The following is a 17,581-nucleotide window of genomic DNA, read 5'->3' as shown; positions in this document are numbered from 1 at the left end:
CAATCTGGTAATTCAGCAGGTTGGGGAGTTCAATCTCCATCTGGACAAGTTAGCAGCCTGCTGGGCTTGGGGGCAAGGCAAAAGAGAACAGGAGATGGGTCAGGGGAGAAAGGGAACATCATGGGCTGCAATTGAGGCTCATTTTCTGCCCCTACAGCTTGTTTGTACCAGCCGCCGCCACTGCATTGGCCTCACTCTCACGCTCAAAATCGGGTCAGAGGGTTGCTAGGGTACAAGAGCCATGTAGACTCCCGATTGGCGGTCATGTGATTGCAAAGATCAAGACAGGAGGAGGGGAGAGTAGTCGTGTGGAAGGCAGGAGTTGCATAGGACAGGCATGGCCAACACACATTCTGTCCCCAGCTGTTTATTTAGGGTGGACAAAAAGCCAATCTATCCAGCTCCCACACGAACACTCTCCCCTCCTCCTACCCTGAGCTTTGCAAACACACAGCTGCCGATCGACCAGAACCACACACAGCTCTCCCCCACTAGCTGGCCACTCCTCCTTCCCTGCTTAGGATTGTGAGAAGGAGCACCTTCAGTTTTCCCTTTCTTTTGCTGAAGGGTAGCCTCAGACTTTTCAGTCTGAGTTCCTCCCCCCCCTGGTTTTTAAAGAATGGAAGAGAGGTACAAATGAATTTGGAACTGTGGCTGTTGACTTCTTTTAATACTCCCATGCTGTGCTCTTGGCTCTTGCCGCTAATATATTGTTGGCTGCTGTGAGTTCACAGCAGCAGAGACAGTTAATTTGTTACATTATTGTGACGGAGGATGTGGAAATGTCTCGCTGATGCAGGCGGAGTTGGCAGATTTAGTCTGCCCCCCAACATGCTTCTCCCCCCACCCTGACACCCCAAGTTCCAAGACAGATGAGCTCCCTTTAAGCCCATGTAGTGTGGACATGGCTTGAAGTGTATGCAGTGTTCATTACGAATAAATTAGAGAGGTCTGTAAATTTGGGAATTGTTCGGCTCTTGACATAAAATGCACCATTAAGTACCCGGGACTAAGCGCATTAAGTGATGTTCTGATATTTCCTGTTATTGCCAACAAGAAAATGAGTTGACATTTCTGTTACTAAATGCTTTGTTATAATTATAAATTGATGCTCAAGAGGCTTGAAGGGACGCCTGCAGGGCAGAAAACATTGCAGGATAAATGGAGCTGCTATTCCTCTAAATATTGTAGCATTTGCCAAAATGTGTACTCCAAATGAATATCCTTCTCGGGCCCACTCTGGAGTGGCCCGTTCGAGTTCAAAATGTTCTTCTCTCTCGCTTCATGTGCCTTCTCTGATTGCGGGGCTGACGGCCAGCAAGAGCCATAGATCGCGGTCCCTAGAATCGGGGTGATAACTTCGGTGTCCGTTTCTAGCCATTCTTTCAGGTCATCCATCCATCCCTTCTTCTCCTTCCACTTGATCTTCTTCCTGCAAGCTTTCCTTCTAGCCTTAGTTGTGATATTTGATAATCTACTTCTCTGAGGATATGTCAACAATACTCCAGTTTACATCTCTTGATTGTCTGTTTATGTGTTTTTGCTTTTTGAAGTATTATTATTATTATTGTTTGTTTGTTTAGTTTTATATACTGCCTTTCCAAAAAATGGCTCAGGGCGGTTTACACAGAGAAACAATAAATAAATAAGATGGATCCCTGTCCCCAAAGGGCTCACAATCTAAAAGACACATAAGATATGCCAAGTTAGCAGGGGTAGTACTTCTTCATTTGTTGTTCTACTGGTCCATTTAATCTTGAGCATTCTTCTGAGACACCACATCTCAAAGGCTTCCAGTTTCTTGTGTGCTTCTTTCTTGATAGTCCAGGTTTCACATCCATACAGGAGAAGAGACCAGATGTAGCATTTCGTCATTCTGATTCTGAGTTGCAAATCTAGTTTGCTCTCGCAGAGGAAGATCTTCATTTAAAAAATTTTTGTTCTTGCTTGTCCTATGTGGCTTCGGATTTCTTTTGTCTGGTTGTTATCATGATACAAGTTTTTCCCTTGGTAACAGTACTTTTCTACTTGGTCTAGATTGTTGTTATTGCATTGTATTTTGAGGGAAATTCTCAAAATGTTCTTGAGAACCACAAAAAACAGCCCCCATGCAGGATTTCCAGGGCTGGTCCTGGGGTTTTTAGTGTCCTAGGTGGAGTTTGACTTTGCCCCCGCCCCCCAGAAGTGCAATGCCCCGGCTTTAACTTGAGCCACACAGGCTGCTCATTATCCAGGTCAAATGACCAGCCTGTGCAGATGACCAGTGAACAATTAGCCCATACTGGCTTGGGGATACAGTGGGAGAGGGGAAACATTGAGGAGCTCACAGCCCACCTGATGCCCCCCTCCTCTATTGCTGCCTCCTCCCCTCCCACATTTTCTGCTCAAAGGAGATTCAGCGCCCACCCCCAGAACTGGTGCCCAGGCAACCACAAGTCTGCCTAGTGGATGGACCAGTCGTGAGGATTTCTCACATCATTCTTCCTTCCCCCCACTTCCTTCCCCTACACCTTGGGCTCCATCCCCTTTGCGTGATCTCATGTGGGTCCAGTGTGCATATGTACCAGAATGAGATGGTTGAGCCTTGTTATGGCAGAACGGACAATTCCTCCAGGCTGCAGGTGGGAGTATCATGGTTTTAATGCTCCCCTGTCACTTTGTAAATAAAACTTCCCACAAGTCGAAAATTAGCTTGTCAGGAAGCAGTCCTGGCAAGAACCTTTCTCCCTGAAGTGCTAGCTTTCTACTTGCAGAGAAGGAGTTTGTTTTTACATTTCGAAAAGGATATTCTACACCTGCAGCACCGTATACTCTGCCACCCCAAGAGTCTCCCATTTGATCTTTCTGCATGGGTTACATTGGTAGATGGTGGAGAGGGGTAGAGTTACTTGAGTTACTGATGTGAAACATTCTGGGCTTCTTCACACAATCACTAGCAGGGTAGGAGAAGCAGCAAGGAATTTCTGTCGTCCCCCCCCCCCCAAAGGGCTCGCAATCTAAAAAGAAACATGAAGGACATACCAGCAACAACCGCTAGAGAAATGCTGTTCTAGGGCTGGACAGGGTTACTTGTCTGTGATCTTATATTTCTTCCTGTGAATTCATGTTTACGCTTTCTACTGCTGTTTTGTTGCTTTGGTTGGCTGTTAGAAAATCCTACCACCAGCATAGCCAAGACCTTGTCTTATATGGTTTGGTCCTTCTGTGATCTTTAGCCCTTCATTGACCTGGCGAGATGTTCAGCACTTGCTTGTTAAAACCTCTAGACCTGTACATCTCTCAGCCCTTGACTGGAAAACCAATGGAGCTGGACATCGAGGTAAGACCATGTAGATGTGTTTGAGTTCCGTTTCTTGAAAATACATGGGGAGAAGTCCCCAAGGAAACCTTTGTCTAACAACAACAACAAGAAGAAGATAGTAGTGTTTAAGGCTCTGTACTTTCAGTAGCATTGGGGCACTTGAACTTAACAGTATCAGCCACAAAGACGGTGGAAAGAATATAATATAATTAATGAGGGTGGTAAGAATATATTGAGCATCTCAGTCAGGTTTGTTGATCAGTTGAAGCAGCCCCCAAATATTCATGCCACAGCAGTTCCAGTGAATTTACATAATCACTTATTTCAGGAAAATCTCACCACCAGGTGAGGAATTTGTACAAGTCTTCCGAGGTTCCTTCCTGTTAGAAATGCAGCTTCCCCCATATGGTGTTATGGAATTAAGTTATAATCCTAAATCAATATCTACTGAAGTTTTCTGAGCTGGAGGGCTCACGTATCCATTTCAAAAAGCTTTTTCTATTACCTGTTTCACAGACCTGCCAAGTGATGGTTATTGCCTGTTCTGAGGTCCGATAATCCCCTTAGAAGCTTTTTTAAATGAATGGATATTTGCAAACTCCTGTCTGTTTCAGCAGGCAAAATCCAGTGGTGGTGAAATATGCAAAAGAAAATAGTGCCTTGAGAAAGCTTGAGAAGGCTTAACTTTCACTGAATTGGAATGTCGGCAGTCTGAGGAACGTCTGCATTTCTGTTTTGCTAGATGCCCTCTTCAAAATTTAATTCTTCCTCCTGAGCTTACTTTCAGTGACCTTAGAGTAATCCTTTTAGGAAAGCTGCTGGCTGCTTCTGGAGGGAAAAACTTGTAGTTACTAGATTTCCCCCCTAGAAGCTTAAGGCTTTTGTTATTGGGGCTGAGGATGTGTGCAGAAGGAGGGACCATGCAGAGCTTTGGATTTGTGATGCTAACACAGCATAGATTAGAATTTTGTTTTTCTGTGCTATCGTAGAGTCCAAATTGAATGCTCAGGTTTTGCTAAAGATGCTCATAGGTTGGGGTTTTTTGGGGGGGGGTGTTGTTTTTTGGCCTAATAAGTGTTTCCAGTACAGGTACAAATTCAGGCATGACTTGCTGGTTGGTGTGGATATGGTCTAACCCCAGTTCTTGACATATTAGCATGGATAGGAGTGGAGGGCCAGTCTTGCAGGAGCAAACATCAATTGTCCCCTTTGATAAGCAGGGTATACTTCGGTTTGCATTCAGATGAATTACTACTACTACAACAAATATTTATATACTGCTTTTCAACAAAAGTTCCCAAAGCAGTTTACATAGATATAAATAAATAAATAAAATGGCTCCCTGTCCCCAAAAGGCTCACAATCGTAAAAAACAAACAAACATAAAATAGACACCAGCAACAGCCACTGGAGGGATGCTGTGCTGGGGATGGATAGGGCCAGTTGTTCTCCCCCTGCTAAAGAGAACCACCACTTTAAAAAGGTGCCTCTTTGCCCAGTTAGCATTGTAGGGTATTCCCCTTAGGGGTTGGGGCCATAGATCAGAGGTAGAGCATCTGCTTGTGTGCAGACAATCCCAGGTTCAATTTGTGGCAGCATCTCCAGGTAGGGCTGGGAAAGACTCCTGCCTGAAGCCTTGGAGAGCTGCTGCCAGTCAGTGTAGACAATATAAAGTTAGATGTACTAATGGTCTGATTTGGCATAAGGCAGCTTCCTATGTCAATCTGTTGGATGAATCACATAACCTATTGCATCCATTTCATGTCCAGATAATATTAGTGTAATATTATAGATTACATTAATCTATATAAACCTCTTTGGGAACTTGTGTTGAAAAGCAGTATATAAATATTCATTGTATTTGTAGTAGTGTGAAATTACAGGCAGAAGTGTTTGTACATATTTAAAGCATCAGTTCACACTTTAATTTATCTCTCACACATGCACGTCCCAGGGGATTCTTTGGTCTGTATAGACCTTGGTACAAGTGTACCAAAATAACAGCTGAGAAATTCTACAGTTTTTGCAACAAGTGATGTTAAAAGCTAGAAAGTCTTTGTGAGTTTCCCAAAATAGCGACTGTGAGATTTGAGTTTAATTAATGTGCACTGGCAACTTTGCATCTATTGCATAAGGAAGCGGCCTTATACCATGGGCCCATTTAGCTCATGATACATTTTGGACGGGGCTACACAACTTCAGCCCTGCTTCCGATGTTAGACTACAACTCCCATAATCCCTGACTATTGGCCACTGTGGCAGGGGATGATGGGAGCTGTCCAAAAATCCCTGCTAACTGAGCAAAGAGGCACCTTTTAAAGCAGGGTTGGGCAACCTGTTGTGGAACTACAACTCCTGCCGTCCTTAGGTGCAATAAATGGGCCCATTTAGTCTTGTCTACACTGCCTGGCTCTCCAAGGTTTGAGGCACAAATATCTCTCAGCAGTACTGGAGATGCCAGGAATTGAACCTGGGACCTTCTGCACACAAGCATGCAGGTGCTTTTCCACTGAGCTACGGCCCCTTCCCTGAAGGGGAATATCTTACAGGTGGCCCCTACTTAGCAAAGGGGACAATGCATGCTCCCTACCACAAGACCAGCTCTTCTCCCTAGGAGGAGTAATCCGGAGTTCCTGGAGTCCTGATTCACATGGTATATGGCAGGGATTCTTAACGTTGGGTCCCCAGATGTTATTGCACTTCAGCTCCCATAATCCCCAGCCCCAGTGGCCTTTGGTTGGAGATTATGGGAGTTGAAGTCCAATAACATCTGGGCACCCAACGTTGAGAATCCCTGGTATATAGGACTTATGAAGCTACTATGTAATGGGCAGGCTCAGTGATACCATGATTTCCTGCTGCAAGAACAAGTCCAGGCAGCCTCGAGCTCTCATGCAACCCCCTCCGCCCCCATCTACCATTGTTTCTTGAATAAACCAGTGAATCTCTGAGACGCCTGCCTTTTCAGTTAGCCATTTGTATGGATTTGGCCTGGTGGATGCAGAAGCTCTTGTTGTCGAAGCAAAGAAGTGGCGCACCGTCCCCACCCAGCACGTTTGCGTTGGAGCCTCCAACAAGAGACCTTGGTGAGTATTGAATCTGCAAAACCCACACCCCCATGCCCCGGTTGCATTTTCTTAGGGATTAGTGCAGAGCTAAAACGGTGTTAGACCTTTTTCAACATAGGTCCAGACCTTTCATTAAATGAACCTCTACAGATCTTACTCTGTAGCATGAGGGGGGTTAAGGATCAGGTCTCCCTTCCCTGAATTGCCAGGCCTGCCCCCTCTTCTGAGGTGTATAGCACGCTGGCAGCCAGCGTGGTGTAGTGGTTGGAGTATTGAACTGGAGATATTCCGTCCACAGTCACATCCCACATCCAGATCCCTGTTCAGCCATGTCACTGGGCCAGCTGCTCCTCTTTCCGCCTAGCCAAACTCATAGGGTTGTTGTGAGGATCAGCGTAACTATGTACACTGCTCTGGGCTCCTTGGAGGAAGGATGGGATATGCATGCAGGAAATAAATAAATACTAGTTGGTCCGGCGCAGGGCATATGCCCCCCTAGTTCGTTGCCACCGCTGCTTTCTCCCCCCACCGCTGCCTTTTTTGCCTGCACGCCCCTGCTGCATTCTTCCCCCACCCTACTCACCTTCTTCCCTGACCACCGGCTGTCTGTTTCCCCACCCACCCCCTGCCCGCCGTCTTCATCCTTCCCTGCCTGCCCACTGGCTGTCTGTTTCCCCACCTGCCGCTGTTTTCTTGGGCTGGACGGCACCATTCACCACCATTTCTCCCCCCCCCCCCCGCTGGCCAGCTGGCTGCCACCACCATTTTCTTTCCCCCATCTGTCCCGTGGCTATCCGGCAGCTCTCCAAACTCTCGCAAGAGCTGCCACGCACGGGATTTCTATCTATCTATCTATCTATCTATCTATCTATCTATCTATCTATTAAAACATTTTTATACTGCCAAAAACCTATGTCTCTGGGCGGTTTACAACAGAATGTGTACAACAAATTACAGGGATTACAACAGGGATTAGCCATGGGTATGCCTTAGAGAAATATATATAAAGAAGATGCATTGTGGGGCAAAAGGCACTTGTACCATAGCAGAAAACGCTTCTACATTCTACAACTGCCTCTTGTAGACTTATTCTTTTGTGGAGCTACAAGAACAAATGCATTCCTAGAGCTCCTCCCATCTTTTCCCTTTATGCTGTATTCCCCCCCACACACACCCCAGGCCTGTTTTCTGTTGGTATAGCTTGATGCAGTTTTCATGTTGATGACTGGTTCTAATTATCGAACGGCATAAACTCTTTCTGAACCCGGTGGATGACTGGGAAATGGTTCAGCCTTGCCTGGATGCATGTTTGCTGCTAGTGCAAGCAATGTTCCTCTCTCCACCCCCATCATGGGCCAAAGAAAGGTTGAAGAAGAAAAATGGGGAGTAATTAGATGTAGCCAAATACAGCACCAATTTTTGTGGGCCCATGTTCCCGCGAGAGTATTGCTGAAGCCAAGGCCAGCCCCAGGTTTGAGACAGTCATGTAGTGGTGGACCCAGAGTGCTTTCGGACATGAGCAGTGGGCTTTTGGCAGATGCCCAGCCATGCCAGTTGGCCACTGTAGCAGGGGATGATGCGAGTTGTCCAAAAATCCCTGCTAATTGAGCAAAGAGGCAACCTTGACTCTCCAGCTGTTGCTGAACTATAACTCCTGTCATTTCCGGTGCAATAAATTGAAGCTGGGGTTGATGGGAGTTGTAGTTCTGCAGCAGCTGGAAGATCCAAGGTTGCCTACCCTTGTTTTAAAGTGGTGATGCCCATTTTTTTATTTTATTTTATTTTATTTTATTTCATTTCATTTCATTTCATTTCATTTGTACACCGCCCCAAACTTTCGTCTCTGGGCGGTTAACAATAGTATAAAAGAAGTTAAAATATATACAAAAACTTAAAACAATTTAACAATTTAAAATCAACCACGAATTAAAACCTTAAAAATTTTTAAAATTTAGCATGGGGAGAGCAACTGGCCCAATTCAATTCAATGCCAGCACTGTGTTTTTCCAGCGGCTGTTGCTGGTCTTGTGTTTCTTTCTAGATTGTGAGCCCTTTTGGGACAAGGAATAATTTACTGTTTACTTGATCATTCAGTGTTAACAACTTTGAGAACTTTTGCTGAAAAGTGGTATATAAATATATGTGGCTGTCGTCCAAAAACAGCTGGAAGTTTTTCACACAGGGCTATAAAAGCCCTTTAACTCACATCTCCTCCGCAGTGAAGGGGGTGCGTTGACATATCAGCCAGATTTACCTCAAAATCCCTGCGAGTTATTGGGGAGCAGTTCACACACAATTCAGATTTTTCACAGTGCGTTAAGAGCGTAGCCCGGTTTATATCTGGGATTAAAAAATCCACTATTTGTGTCGTTTTGGCAGGGACAGTAAAACCTCCCAGTAAACCTGTGGTAAAGCCTGCTATGCGTAAAAGTCCCTGGAGGGCCAAAGTTGTGCAGCCCTTTAGAACTGGGACAAAAAATGCAATACATCTGTGTTTTGGAAAGGACGCTGACGCTGACTGCTTCAACATGTGGAAGCTGAGAACATTTTGGGCACAACAGCCTCTCCAAATTGGTTCAGGCTGCATGCAGATCATGTTTTGAAGTCCCCTTGTAAAATATTCCTCCCTCCCTGGGAAATGACATCACTCTTTATAGCTTTCATCGATTCCCCCTTGATGAGTAAGACGAAATGAAAGGCAGACGATGTAATACCCCCGAGAGTTGTCCGCCATATGCTCAGAAGCGTCCCTGGGGCAAGCCTGGGGACTGGCGAGCGGTTCCCTCCCAATGAATTAGACATTAACAACAAGCTTCAGCCCCTGTGCTGAGAGTTGTCTGGTTGTTGGTGGGTGGGGACTGCAGCATGGGGAATGTGATCTCGGAGAGCATGACAATCTTTTCTGAAAGAGATCTAAGACCGCTGCTGAATCTTAAACTGGCTCCTCTCTTAAAGAGGGATCTTAAGGGCAGTCACCGGTTGAACTTTTATTTTAAAACTCTTGTGATTTGAAGTAACAATCCTAAGGACAAGCACAAGGCAGCTGCTCAGTGAGGCAAGGTGGGACAGCCGCCTCAGACATAGGCATGAGGAGAGTTTCAGGGGGCAACAAGCATGGGTCCTCCACCCCATGGGCAGTGTTCCCTGGGGTAAAATGTGGTAAACCCCAGACAAAGGTCATTGCAACTGGGAATGCTGGGAGTTGTTGTCAAGAACATCTGGGAATCCCTGTTGCTTGTGATTAATTCATCTGGGCACTTTCCAGACTAGCTGCTGGAACAGCAGCAAAATGCCTCCGTTTGGGCAAGTCAGATTTGCAACGTAAACAGCAAGGGGAGTAGTCTCACAGCAACTAACAATCCGAAAAACCAGCAACTTTTTCACGCTGGATGTATGACGTCTTTGCTCTATATTGCAGTGATTAAATTCGCAACAAGGCATTGGAAATGTGAACGGCACCCTGCTCTCCCCATAGGGACTGCGGTGTCATGATGCAAGAAGGGTGGAAGCACACTTCCGAGATATGTCCTGACCTCATTGCAGGGTCTAGTCTGAAAAGCACTCTGGAATGCTGCTCAAAAGACCCACACCACCCCAGCTTTGCTCTTTGGGTCAGTGCATGCCCTAAGGCAGAGGTCGGCAACCTTGGCTCTCCAGCTGTTGAGCCACAACTCCCATCATGATGATGAGAGTTGCAGTTCAACAGCCGCTGGAGGATCACGGTTGCCTACCCCTGTCCTAAGCAATCAGGTCTCCTGTTCTTTCCCTTTCTCTCCTACCATCCAGGTTCATTCCCACCAATAAGACGGTGCGGACGACAACCGTAACCAATGCCTGCGCCGACCACCATGACCATCATGTTGTCTACCTAGAACACGTCATAGTACGGGTTTTTATTACACACCCTCGACGTGGAGACCTACAGATACACCTGATATCTCCTTCTGGCACCAAGTCCCAGCTCCTGGCAAGGAGGTGAGCTTCGCTGGTTCTCTTCTTGCTTTTGAGCACTTGCAGCAGGCTGGGCTGCAGAGAACGGGCTAGCCAGGTCTCCCTTGCAGAACTACTGCTATCAGATATGGGGGGATCTGTATCCTGCCGGAGGGCAAGCCATAGGGGGAGTCCAGCTTTTGATAGAGAAAGGGGCCAGTAGGAGGAGGGGAGAGGGTGACTAGTGGGGCTGCTAGTGGAGTGTCTTCCTGTCCTGACAAGCCTGTGGGACCTCTGGCCAGGCTGGTTTTTGTGAGAGGCAAAGTCCCACTGACCCTCAGAGGTTCCTGAGAGGTGCATCATGTAGGAGAGATCAGAATCCCTGTCTCAAGCACCAGGAATTGGAAGCATGATGGGGAAGCCTGGAGAGTGTCGAGACAGGATCTTTCCTAGGAAGAGAGAAAGCTGCCTTATACCAGGTCAGTCCCTTGGTCCATCTAGTTTAGTATTGTGTACACCAGGGTTTCTTAAGCTTGGGCCCCCGGATGTTTTCGGACTACAACTCCCATCATCCTCTGCCACAAAGGCCATGTCTGAGGGTGATGGGAGTTGTAGTCCAACGACATCTGTGGGCCCAAGGTTAAGAAACTCTGGTCTATACTGATGGGCAGCAACTCTCCCAGGCGGGTGTCTCTCTCCCAGTCCTACCTGGAGCTTCCAGGGAGTGAACCTGAGACCCTCTGCATGCAAAGTAGACGCTCTGATTTCCCGTGGGCTCCCTGCATGTGTCCAAAGCAGACGGCTTTAGCAGAGGGGACTGTCTCCCCTCTAGGCTACAGTCTCTCCAGGACCTAAACCTTCACATGAGTGTTCCTGAGGACGCATGGGCAGGAGAACTGAGCTCCTTCTTGGCTTCTCCCTCCAACAGAGCAACTGCATCTCTCTTGACTGAACCATTAGGTAGAGTGTCTGTTGCTCTCTCTTCCCTGTTCGGTGCCATATGAGCATCTGTATGTCCCTCCATATGGAGGTGGTGGTGGGATGACTGTATGGGGAGTGAGGGGCCAGGTGGCTGCTGGGAGACAGACAAGACCAGTGATCTTCACTGTTTTTCAAGCAGGGACCACTTTGGCCAAAAAAAACCCCCCACACCCTCAACCCTTCAATGTGAGAGCCATTCTCCACTGGGCTGACCTCTGTGTAGTCCTGTGCTTTCCTCAGTGCTGGGAGGGCCCTTTGCGAGAGACGGAGCCCTCTCTTAAAAGCTCGAGGAGAAAAGCACTGGGAAGGGCCACACTTCCCGGCCCTCCGTGCACACCTTGCAAGAGATTACGGGGGCTCAAGAGGGCCCCCTTTCCCTTAAAGGAGCCCCTCAGCACTGGGCAAAGTGCAGCACTGCACTGTGGGAACAGTGACCTGCACATGGTGCTAAGGGGACTGCACAGAGTATTCGGCAGCAGTCAAAGCTTTACACTGGCCCAATGGACAATTAGCAATGGGAGCCCCATTTAGAGTGGATGGGAGCTGCCACTGGTCCCAGGTTATACAGTAAAGGACTCCGGTCAAGGCAGAAGCAGGAAGCAGAGAAGGAAAGCAAGGAGAGGGCTCCCTGCTCCTAGGGGACAAGGATGAAACACCCAGGGGCCTTCTTTCTCGATCCCTGTGGGCTCTCACCCGCTCCATGTGAAGTCCACATAAGTAAAAGCTGGTTAAACAATGCCCTCTCACTACGAAGCATGGCTGTAGTTAGCTGTTGAAACCCACCAACACTGGACAAATGGGCGTAGTGCATTTGAGTCCTGTGATGGGTCTCCTGCAGTGATGTGTGTGTGTGTTGCATAATTGCCAGTTCACGACAGGGCCTCCCAGCCACGCGGTTTCCTTCCCTCTCTTTTCTTGTGTCCCTGTTCAGGGATACGGAAACCAGGGATCCAGGGCAAAAAAACGCACTGTAGGGAATTGCCTCTCTCGCTTCTAGCTGTAACTTCTCTTACTGTGAACGCGAGCAGGGCTTTATTGCCCTTTTGGGTTCTTTTTTTTTTTTTTAAACCGTGTCAACGGCGCTCGTGTTGCAGTCAGGGCCTGCCAGTCCTAAAAGGCAGCCGTTGCCCCATTGACACAAGTTAGTGTCTGGCAGCAGAGTTCAAGCGAAGCACGGCTAAGCATTCTGGACTGCCTCTCGGCAAGAAACTGTTGAATGTGGTTGGGGTTAGGAGTGTGTGTGTGTGTGTGTGTGTGTGTGTGTGTGTGTGTGTGTGTGTTGAAATGGAAATTCTCCACCCCTGTCTTTCTTCCACAAATGTTGCAGATGAATTTTTTTTGTTTCCTGGATGTGCGAATATTCGGCAAGCACTTGCTATTTGGTGCAGCATTTGCTTTCCCAAGACTTTGTGTAGCAGTTGATATCTGATAGTAGGGCTATGCACGCTGTTCTCAAAAATGAAGGTAGGAGGCACGCAGTCCAAGTCTGCAGGCTTGTGAGAACCCATGCAAATCCCTCCAACCCAGCTCACTCAAATGTGGGTAGCCCATGCCCTGTGCCTTGTTCTTTTCTGAGGTAGGACAAAAAATATGAGCCGTCTTACCTTGGTGTGTTGATCATGTGGATGCATTTGCCATTTCAAGGAGTCCCCAAGAGTGAGGGACCACATTTGTAACAGAGTGCTGTGGCTACAGGGGCCCACATCAATGAATGTGCCACTCTGCACAGCACACCTTATGGTCCTTTGCATCGCAATGGCTTCAGTAGGGCTGGCCCCACCTCCTGCCCCTTTGTGGTCAATCACGGGGTGGGTGATCATGCAGTGAGGGCCACCAGTCTTCTGGCAGTGCAAAGCATGAAGGGAAAGTTTTATCGATCTTCGGATGACCTCCCCCTGCCAGCTCCAGGTTGCCGCAATAGAGACCGCAGCTGCCATGATTGTCTGGGTACTGAGATTGCAGACCCAAACAGAGGGTCTGCTTATCTGTGGGAAACAGGGTAGGAGCTCATTATCCCCCGCAAACCACCCCCAAATGATCTTGTGCAAGGTCCCTAGTATGTGACTGCTGACCCAGAATGCAATCCAGTATTTGGTGTTTATCTGGCTTGTAGAAATCAACATACAGCAGAGTCCGGTCTATGACTTGCGTTTTAATTCGATAGGGCTGTTTTCATGACCTGAAACAGAGTCGGAGGAGCAGCAGGTAGGATTGCTGGGTGTGCTCCTGATCGGCAGTTGTGTGAACCCCAAGATAAAGATAAGAGGCAGGGAGGGTGATTGTGTGAAAGGGAGGAGCTCTGTGACTTCTTTGTGTTCCTCTCCTATTAACAGGCCCCATGATGATTCCAACGAAGGTTTTAGGCCCTGGGAATTCATGACTGTCCACTGCTGGGGAGAAAGTGCTGTGGGAGAGTGGACCCTGGAGATCCAGGATAAACCGTATCACGTACGAAACCCAGAAATGCAAGGTAAGTGCCCGTGGACCGTCCTGTTCTATAGCGCTGATTGGGGCTGCTGGGAAGAGGAGAAAATGCTAACTCCTAGAAAGAAATAGTTTCGCTCGTCACAGTGGCTACATTCCATGTGGTTGCCAGATGGAGGCAGGAGAACATTTCCAACAGTCCAGGATGATGCAAGAAGGCCTGCAAAATCTTGACAAGATTTGAAGGCCACCATAACCCTATTCAGACATTAAATATGTCACTCATACAACAAGTGTACAGTTATACACAAGTCCAGTTATTCCATACAGCAGTACACTTCCTGTCTGTACCATACATTTGAGAGGCCTGTACTCAGGTTCACTTTAATGCAGGTACCCTCATTCTCACAAAAAGATGCGCAAGCATACATACATCTGTACACTTGTACAACATAGCCGGGCAGTTCATGTGGTCACCATGAGGGTAGGAGAATCCTCTTTAATTCTGAGCCAGGTGCGCTTCTATTTGCTGGTTGTGTGTCAGCTAAAAATAAGGTTGGAGGTGGGGAGCTCGAATGTGAGCTTAGCCCCAGCTGAATAGGACAGTCTTTCTTTCTATCGCGTTCTGAAGCTGGGGATAGAATCTGGGTGGGGAGGGCTTGTCCTGCTCAGCTGGGACTTAGCTCACGATCAAGCTCCCTGCCTCGCACCTTGTTTTTAACTGACACATGATCAGCAAACAGGCTTCCGAATTAGGGTAGGGGGCTTCTCCTACCCTAACGCCGATAGATTGTGTGAACTGCGCATATCCTTAGCACTGACATGCTTTTTAAAAAAACAACAACAACTAAATAGCACTTGGATTGGGAGACCCCTCCAAAATGTGTGTATGTTTTGGGGACAGGTTAACTCTCTGCCCCATCACAGTTTTGATCCAGATTAGGCCTCCCCACTTCTGCTAATTACCCTGGAATAAAGAGTCTCCCATTGGCACCAATGGAAGGTTTTCCCCCACGAGGTAGTTAGAAGCTGTGTAGTTGGAGGACCAGGCTGTATCAGGATCTGGCAAATTCTTGCCCCCCACACTGTGGTCCTCCTGATCTGCAAGGACACTCTCCAGATGAAGTGTGCCTCTTGGAACTGGCTGAATGCTTTTTAGTCTAGATATGCAAATGGGGCTCTCCATCTGCAACAGTCAGTTGTTATGGCCAGCCTAAAGGTGGATTGGGGCCAAGGAATGAACATACTAGGTATTAACAACACTGCAGTGTTGGGATTGCTATTGCCAAATGTGGATTTGTGCTTCTTGTAATTTAAGTGACACTTTGTCAGGGGCTGAGGCATGTAGCCCCACTCCCCAAAGCAGATTTTTAAGTCAACAGGTAAAATTAAAAAACAAACAAAAACCTTTCACTAGGGCGGTGGACCACTGTGGCTGGGAATGATGGGAGCTGTAGTCCAACAACATCTTGCTGCCCACGTTTGAGAATGCCTGCTCCAGTAGACAACGGCAGTGGACAAACTTCTGGATTTTTAAAAAATGCTTTTGTCACATGGTTCTGAACAGGGCTGTTGTGGACATTGCAACAAATGGTACAGAAGAACATAGGAAGCTACTGAGTCAGACCCTTAAGGACCATCTAGCTCAGTGTTTTCTACTCTGACTGACAGCAGCTCTCCAGAGTTTCTGATAAGGTTTCTTTCTGAGATCTACTTGAGATGCCAGGAACTGAACCTAGAACCTTTTGCATGCAAAGCAGATGCTCTACCATTGAGCTGTGGCCCCATCCCCATAAGTTATATAGGAAGCTGCCTCATAGTGAATCAGATTGTTGATCCATCTAGCTCAATCTTGTCTGCACAACCTCGACCGTCCACATGATTTTGGACTACAACTCCCATCATCCCCAGCCACAGTGGCCAATGATCAGGGATAATGGGAGTTGTAGTCCAAAATCTGCAGGAGGGTAAAAATTGTGCAGCCCTCATCTACACTGGCAGCAGCTTTCCAAAGATTAAGGCGGGAGACTCTCAAAGCCCTACCTGAAGATGCTGCCAGGGATTGAACCTGGGTCCTTCTGCGTGCAAGTCTGCAGATGCTCTTTCACTGAGCTAGGGCCCATTCCCTAAGGGAAATATCTTACAGTGCTCACATGTAGTCTCCCATCCAAATGTGAACCAGGCTGGACCCTGCTTAGCAAAGGGGACAATTCATGCTCGCTAGCACAGGACCAGCTCTCCTCCCCTACACATGGTGTATATCTGGTTCTTCTTTTTTCCTTTTCCCATAGCAAAACTCCTCTGGAGATATGACATTAACAAGAGGTGGTGTGTTCGTGCTTCAGAGGCAGCGTCAGGCTTCCTCCGGAGTCTTCTCTTCTCCCCCCTCCTAGATTTCTGGCCCCTCGTCTCGCTCCCTCCTTGTCAGAGAGCCATGAATGCTGTTCCGAAACGTTTTCCCCCTTCGCTAATACAAGAGGGGACAGTGTTCTCAGAAAGGCTACCTCCTGGCCGCCGTTTGGGCAGGAGTCGAAACAGCTTTTCAATACCTTTTGATATGAATGGCATTTAAAGGCCTCCAGATAACTTTAAATACTCCCTCGCAGACACAGGCCTGAACTCTGCGCCTTTCCAGCCAGGGGAAAGGCTGGGGTTATGAGAGTGTCCTCGGTGTAAATCTGGGCCTCAAACTTGGGCGGGGGAGCAAAGAGGCATGATTGCCCTTACATGGAAACGTCCTAGAGACCTTTACAGCTATACCCCGTTATGACATTGCTTTGCCAAAAGGCCCAGAAGATTTGGGGAACTGCAAGTCCTGATGCTGAGCTTGGTAAGGAATTAGGAGAGGAGCCGTGGCAGTGGAATCAATGGGAGATTTGGGCTGGGGAAACCCTCTAGCTTCTAAATTAATTAGAGGCAAATCGGGGGCTTTTGGCCTGGGAATTCTATAGTTGGAGTCTCCCCCGCTAAACCCCCCTTTAAAAAAAATTCTTTGAAAGCAGCCATGGAAGGTGGTTTATTGGAGCAGGGCTGCAGTGCAGTGGGGAAGAGACCATCCGTGGGCAGCCCTTCTATGAGGCAAAGGGAGGAAGTTGCCTCAGGCGGCAGAATATTGGGGCACTAGCAGGGCGGCAGAATGCCTTCCACCGCCACCATTGACATAGCTCTTTGGGACTGATCTGATCCTTGCAAACTTTGCAAGAAATGGCTCTCCTCATACACCTTGAAAATCTTGCCAGAAACATGAGGGTAGAAGAGGAAGCTACTGCTACTACGAAGATGTATATACTGCTCTGGCAACCTTCCCTCCTCCCTGCCCCCTGTGCCACTTTGAAAGCTTGCAAGGGTCAGTTCTGAAAGAGGGCCGTCCCCGTCGGGGACATGGGGCAAGGCAGCATTTAGCACCTTGCCTCAGGCCCTGCAGTCAGTGCCTTGGTACACCCTGAGGTCATCAAACCTTCTGCCCTGACTTAAATTCCCCCCAGAGGTTTGAAGTGAGGCTGCCTCTGAAGGTGGCTTGGAATCAACAATTCAGGCAAAATACAGCCACATGTTTATTAGCAGAGACTGGGCGTGTGGAGCATCTCATCCGTTTTGACGCATCTTCACACGCAAGCCTTTGGCTTCATGGGCCCCCAGGCAATTTCTGAGCAAAATTCTGAGTACTCCAGAGGGCTTGGGGCCAGGATACCCCAAAATCACCTCTTCCCACATGAACCTGCTCAGGATGGTGCTCCCAGGTTCTGTGCAGAGTCCTTCATTGGGTGTGTGGTGACCGGAGACCTGGCTGCCTTAGCTGGGGTGTGCCACCTCTGGAATGCCCTCTCCAGGGCTCTTCGCCGGATGCCACCTGTTTTCCTTTGGGTGCCAGCAGAAA

General features: G+C 47.9%; 1 protein-coding gene across 19 annotated transcripts in view; it reads left to right on the top strand.

The window, feature by feature from the left end:
- The window catches only part of PCSK6 (proprotein convertase subtilisin/kexin type 6), a 107,732-nt gene that overhangs the window by 70,285 nt on the left and 19,866 nt on the right, over positions 1-17,581 (top strand). For 17 of the 19 annotated variants that reach the window (XR_008311372.1, XR_008311371.1, XM_053271788.1 and 14 more), the window contains 4 exons: positions 3,216-3,319; positions 6,270-6,387; positions 10,156-10,344; positions 13,614-13,750. Coding sequence is in view for 17 of the 19 variants with exons in the window: in XM_053271788.1 (XP_053127763.1) it covers positions 3,216-3,319; positions 6,270-6,387; positions 10,156-10,344; positions 13,614-13,750 (548 nt within the window). In the remaining 2 variants the exon portion in view is untranslated. Of the gene's footprint in view, positions 1-3,215; positions 3,320-6,241; positions 6,388-10,155; positions 10,345-13,613; positions 13,751-17,581 lie in introns of those variants that run through there. The other 2 variants (XM_053271792.1, XM_053271793.1) reach the window with 2 other exon arrangements.

The sequence above is a fragment of the Hemicordylus capensis genome, chromosome 10 (assembly GCF_027244095.1).
Source record: "Hemicordylus capensis ecotype Gifberg chromosome 10, rHemCap1.1.pri, whole genome shotgun sequence".
Taxonomy (NCBI): domain Eukaryota; kingdom Metazoa; phylum Chordata; class Lepidosauria; order Squamata; family Cordylidae; genus Hemicordylus; species Hemicordylus capensis.
Note: the sequence above shows the minus strand (reverse complement) of the source record. Positions and strands in the feature narration are given on the sequence as shown.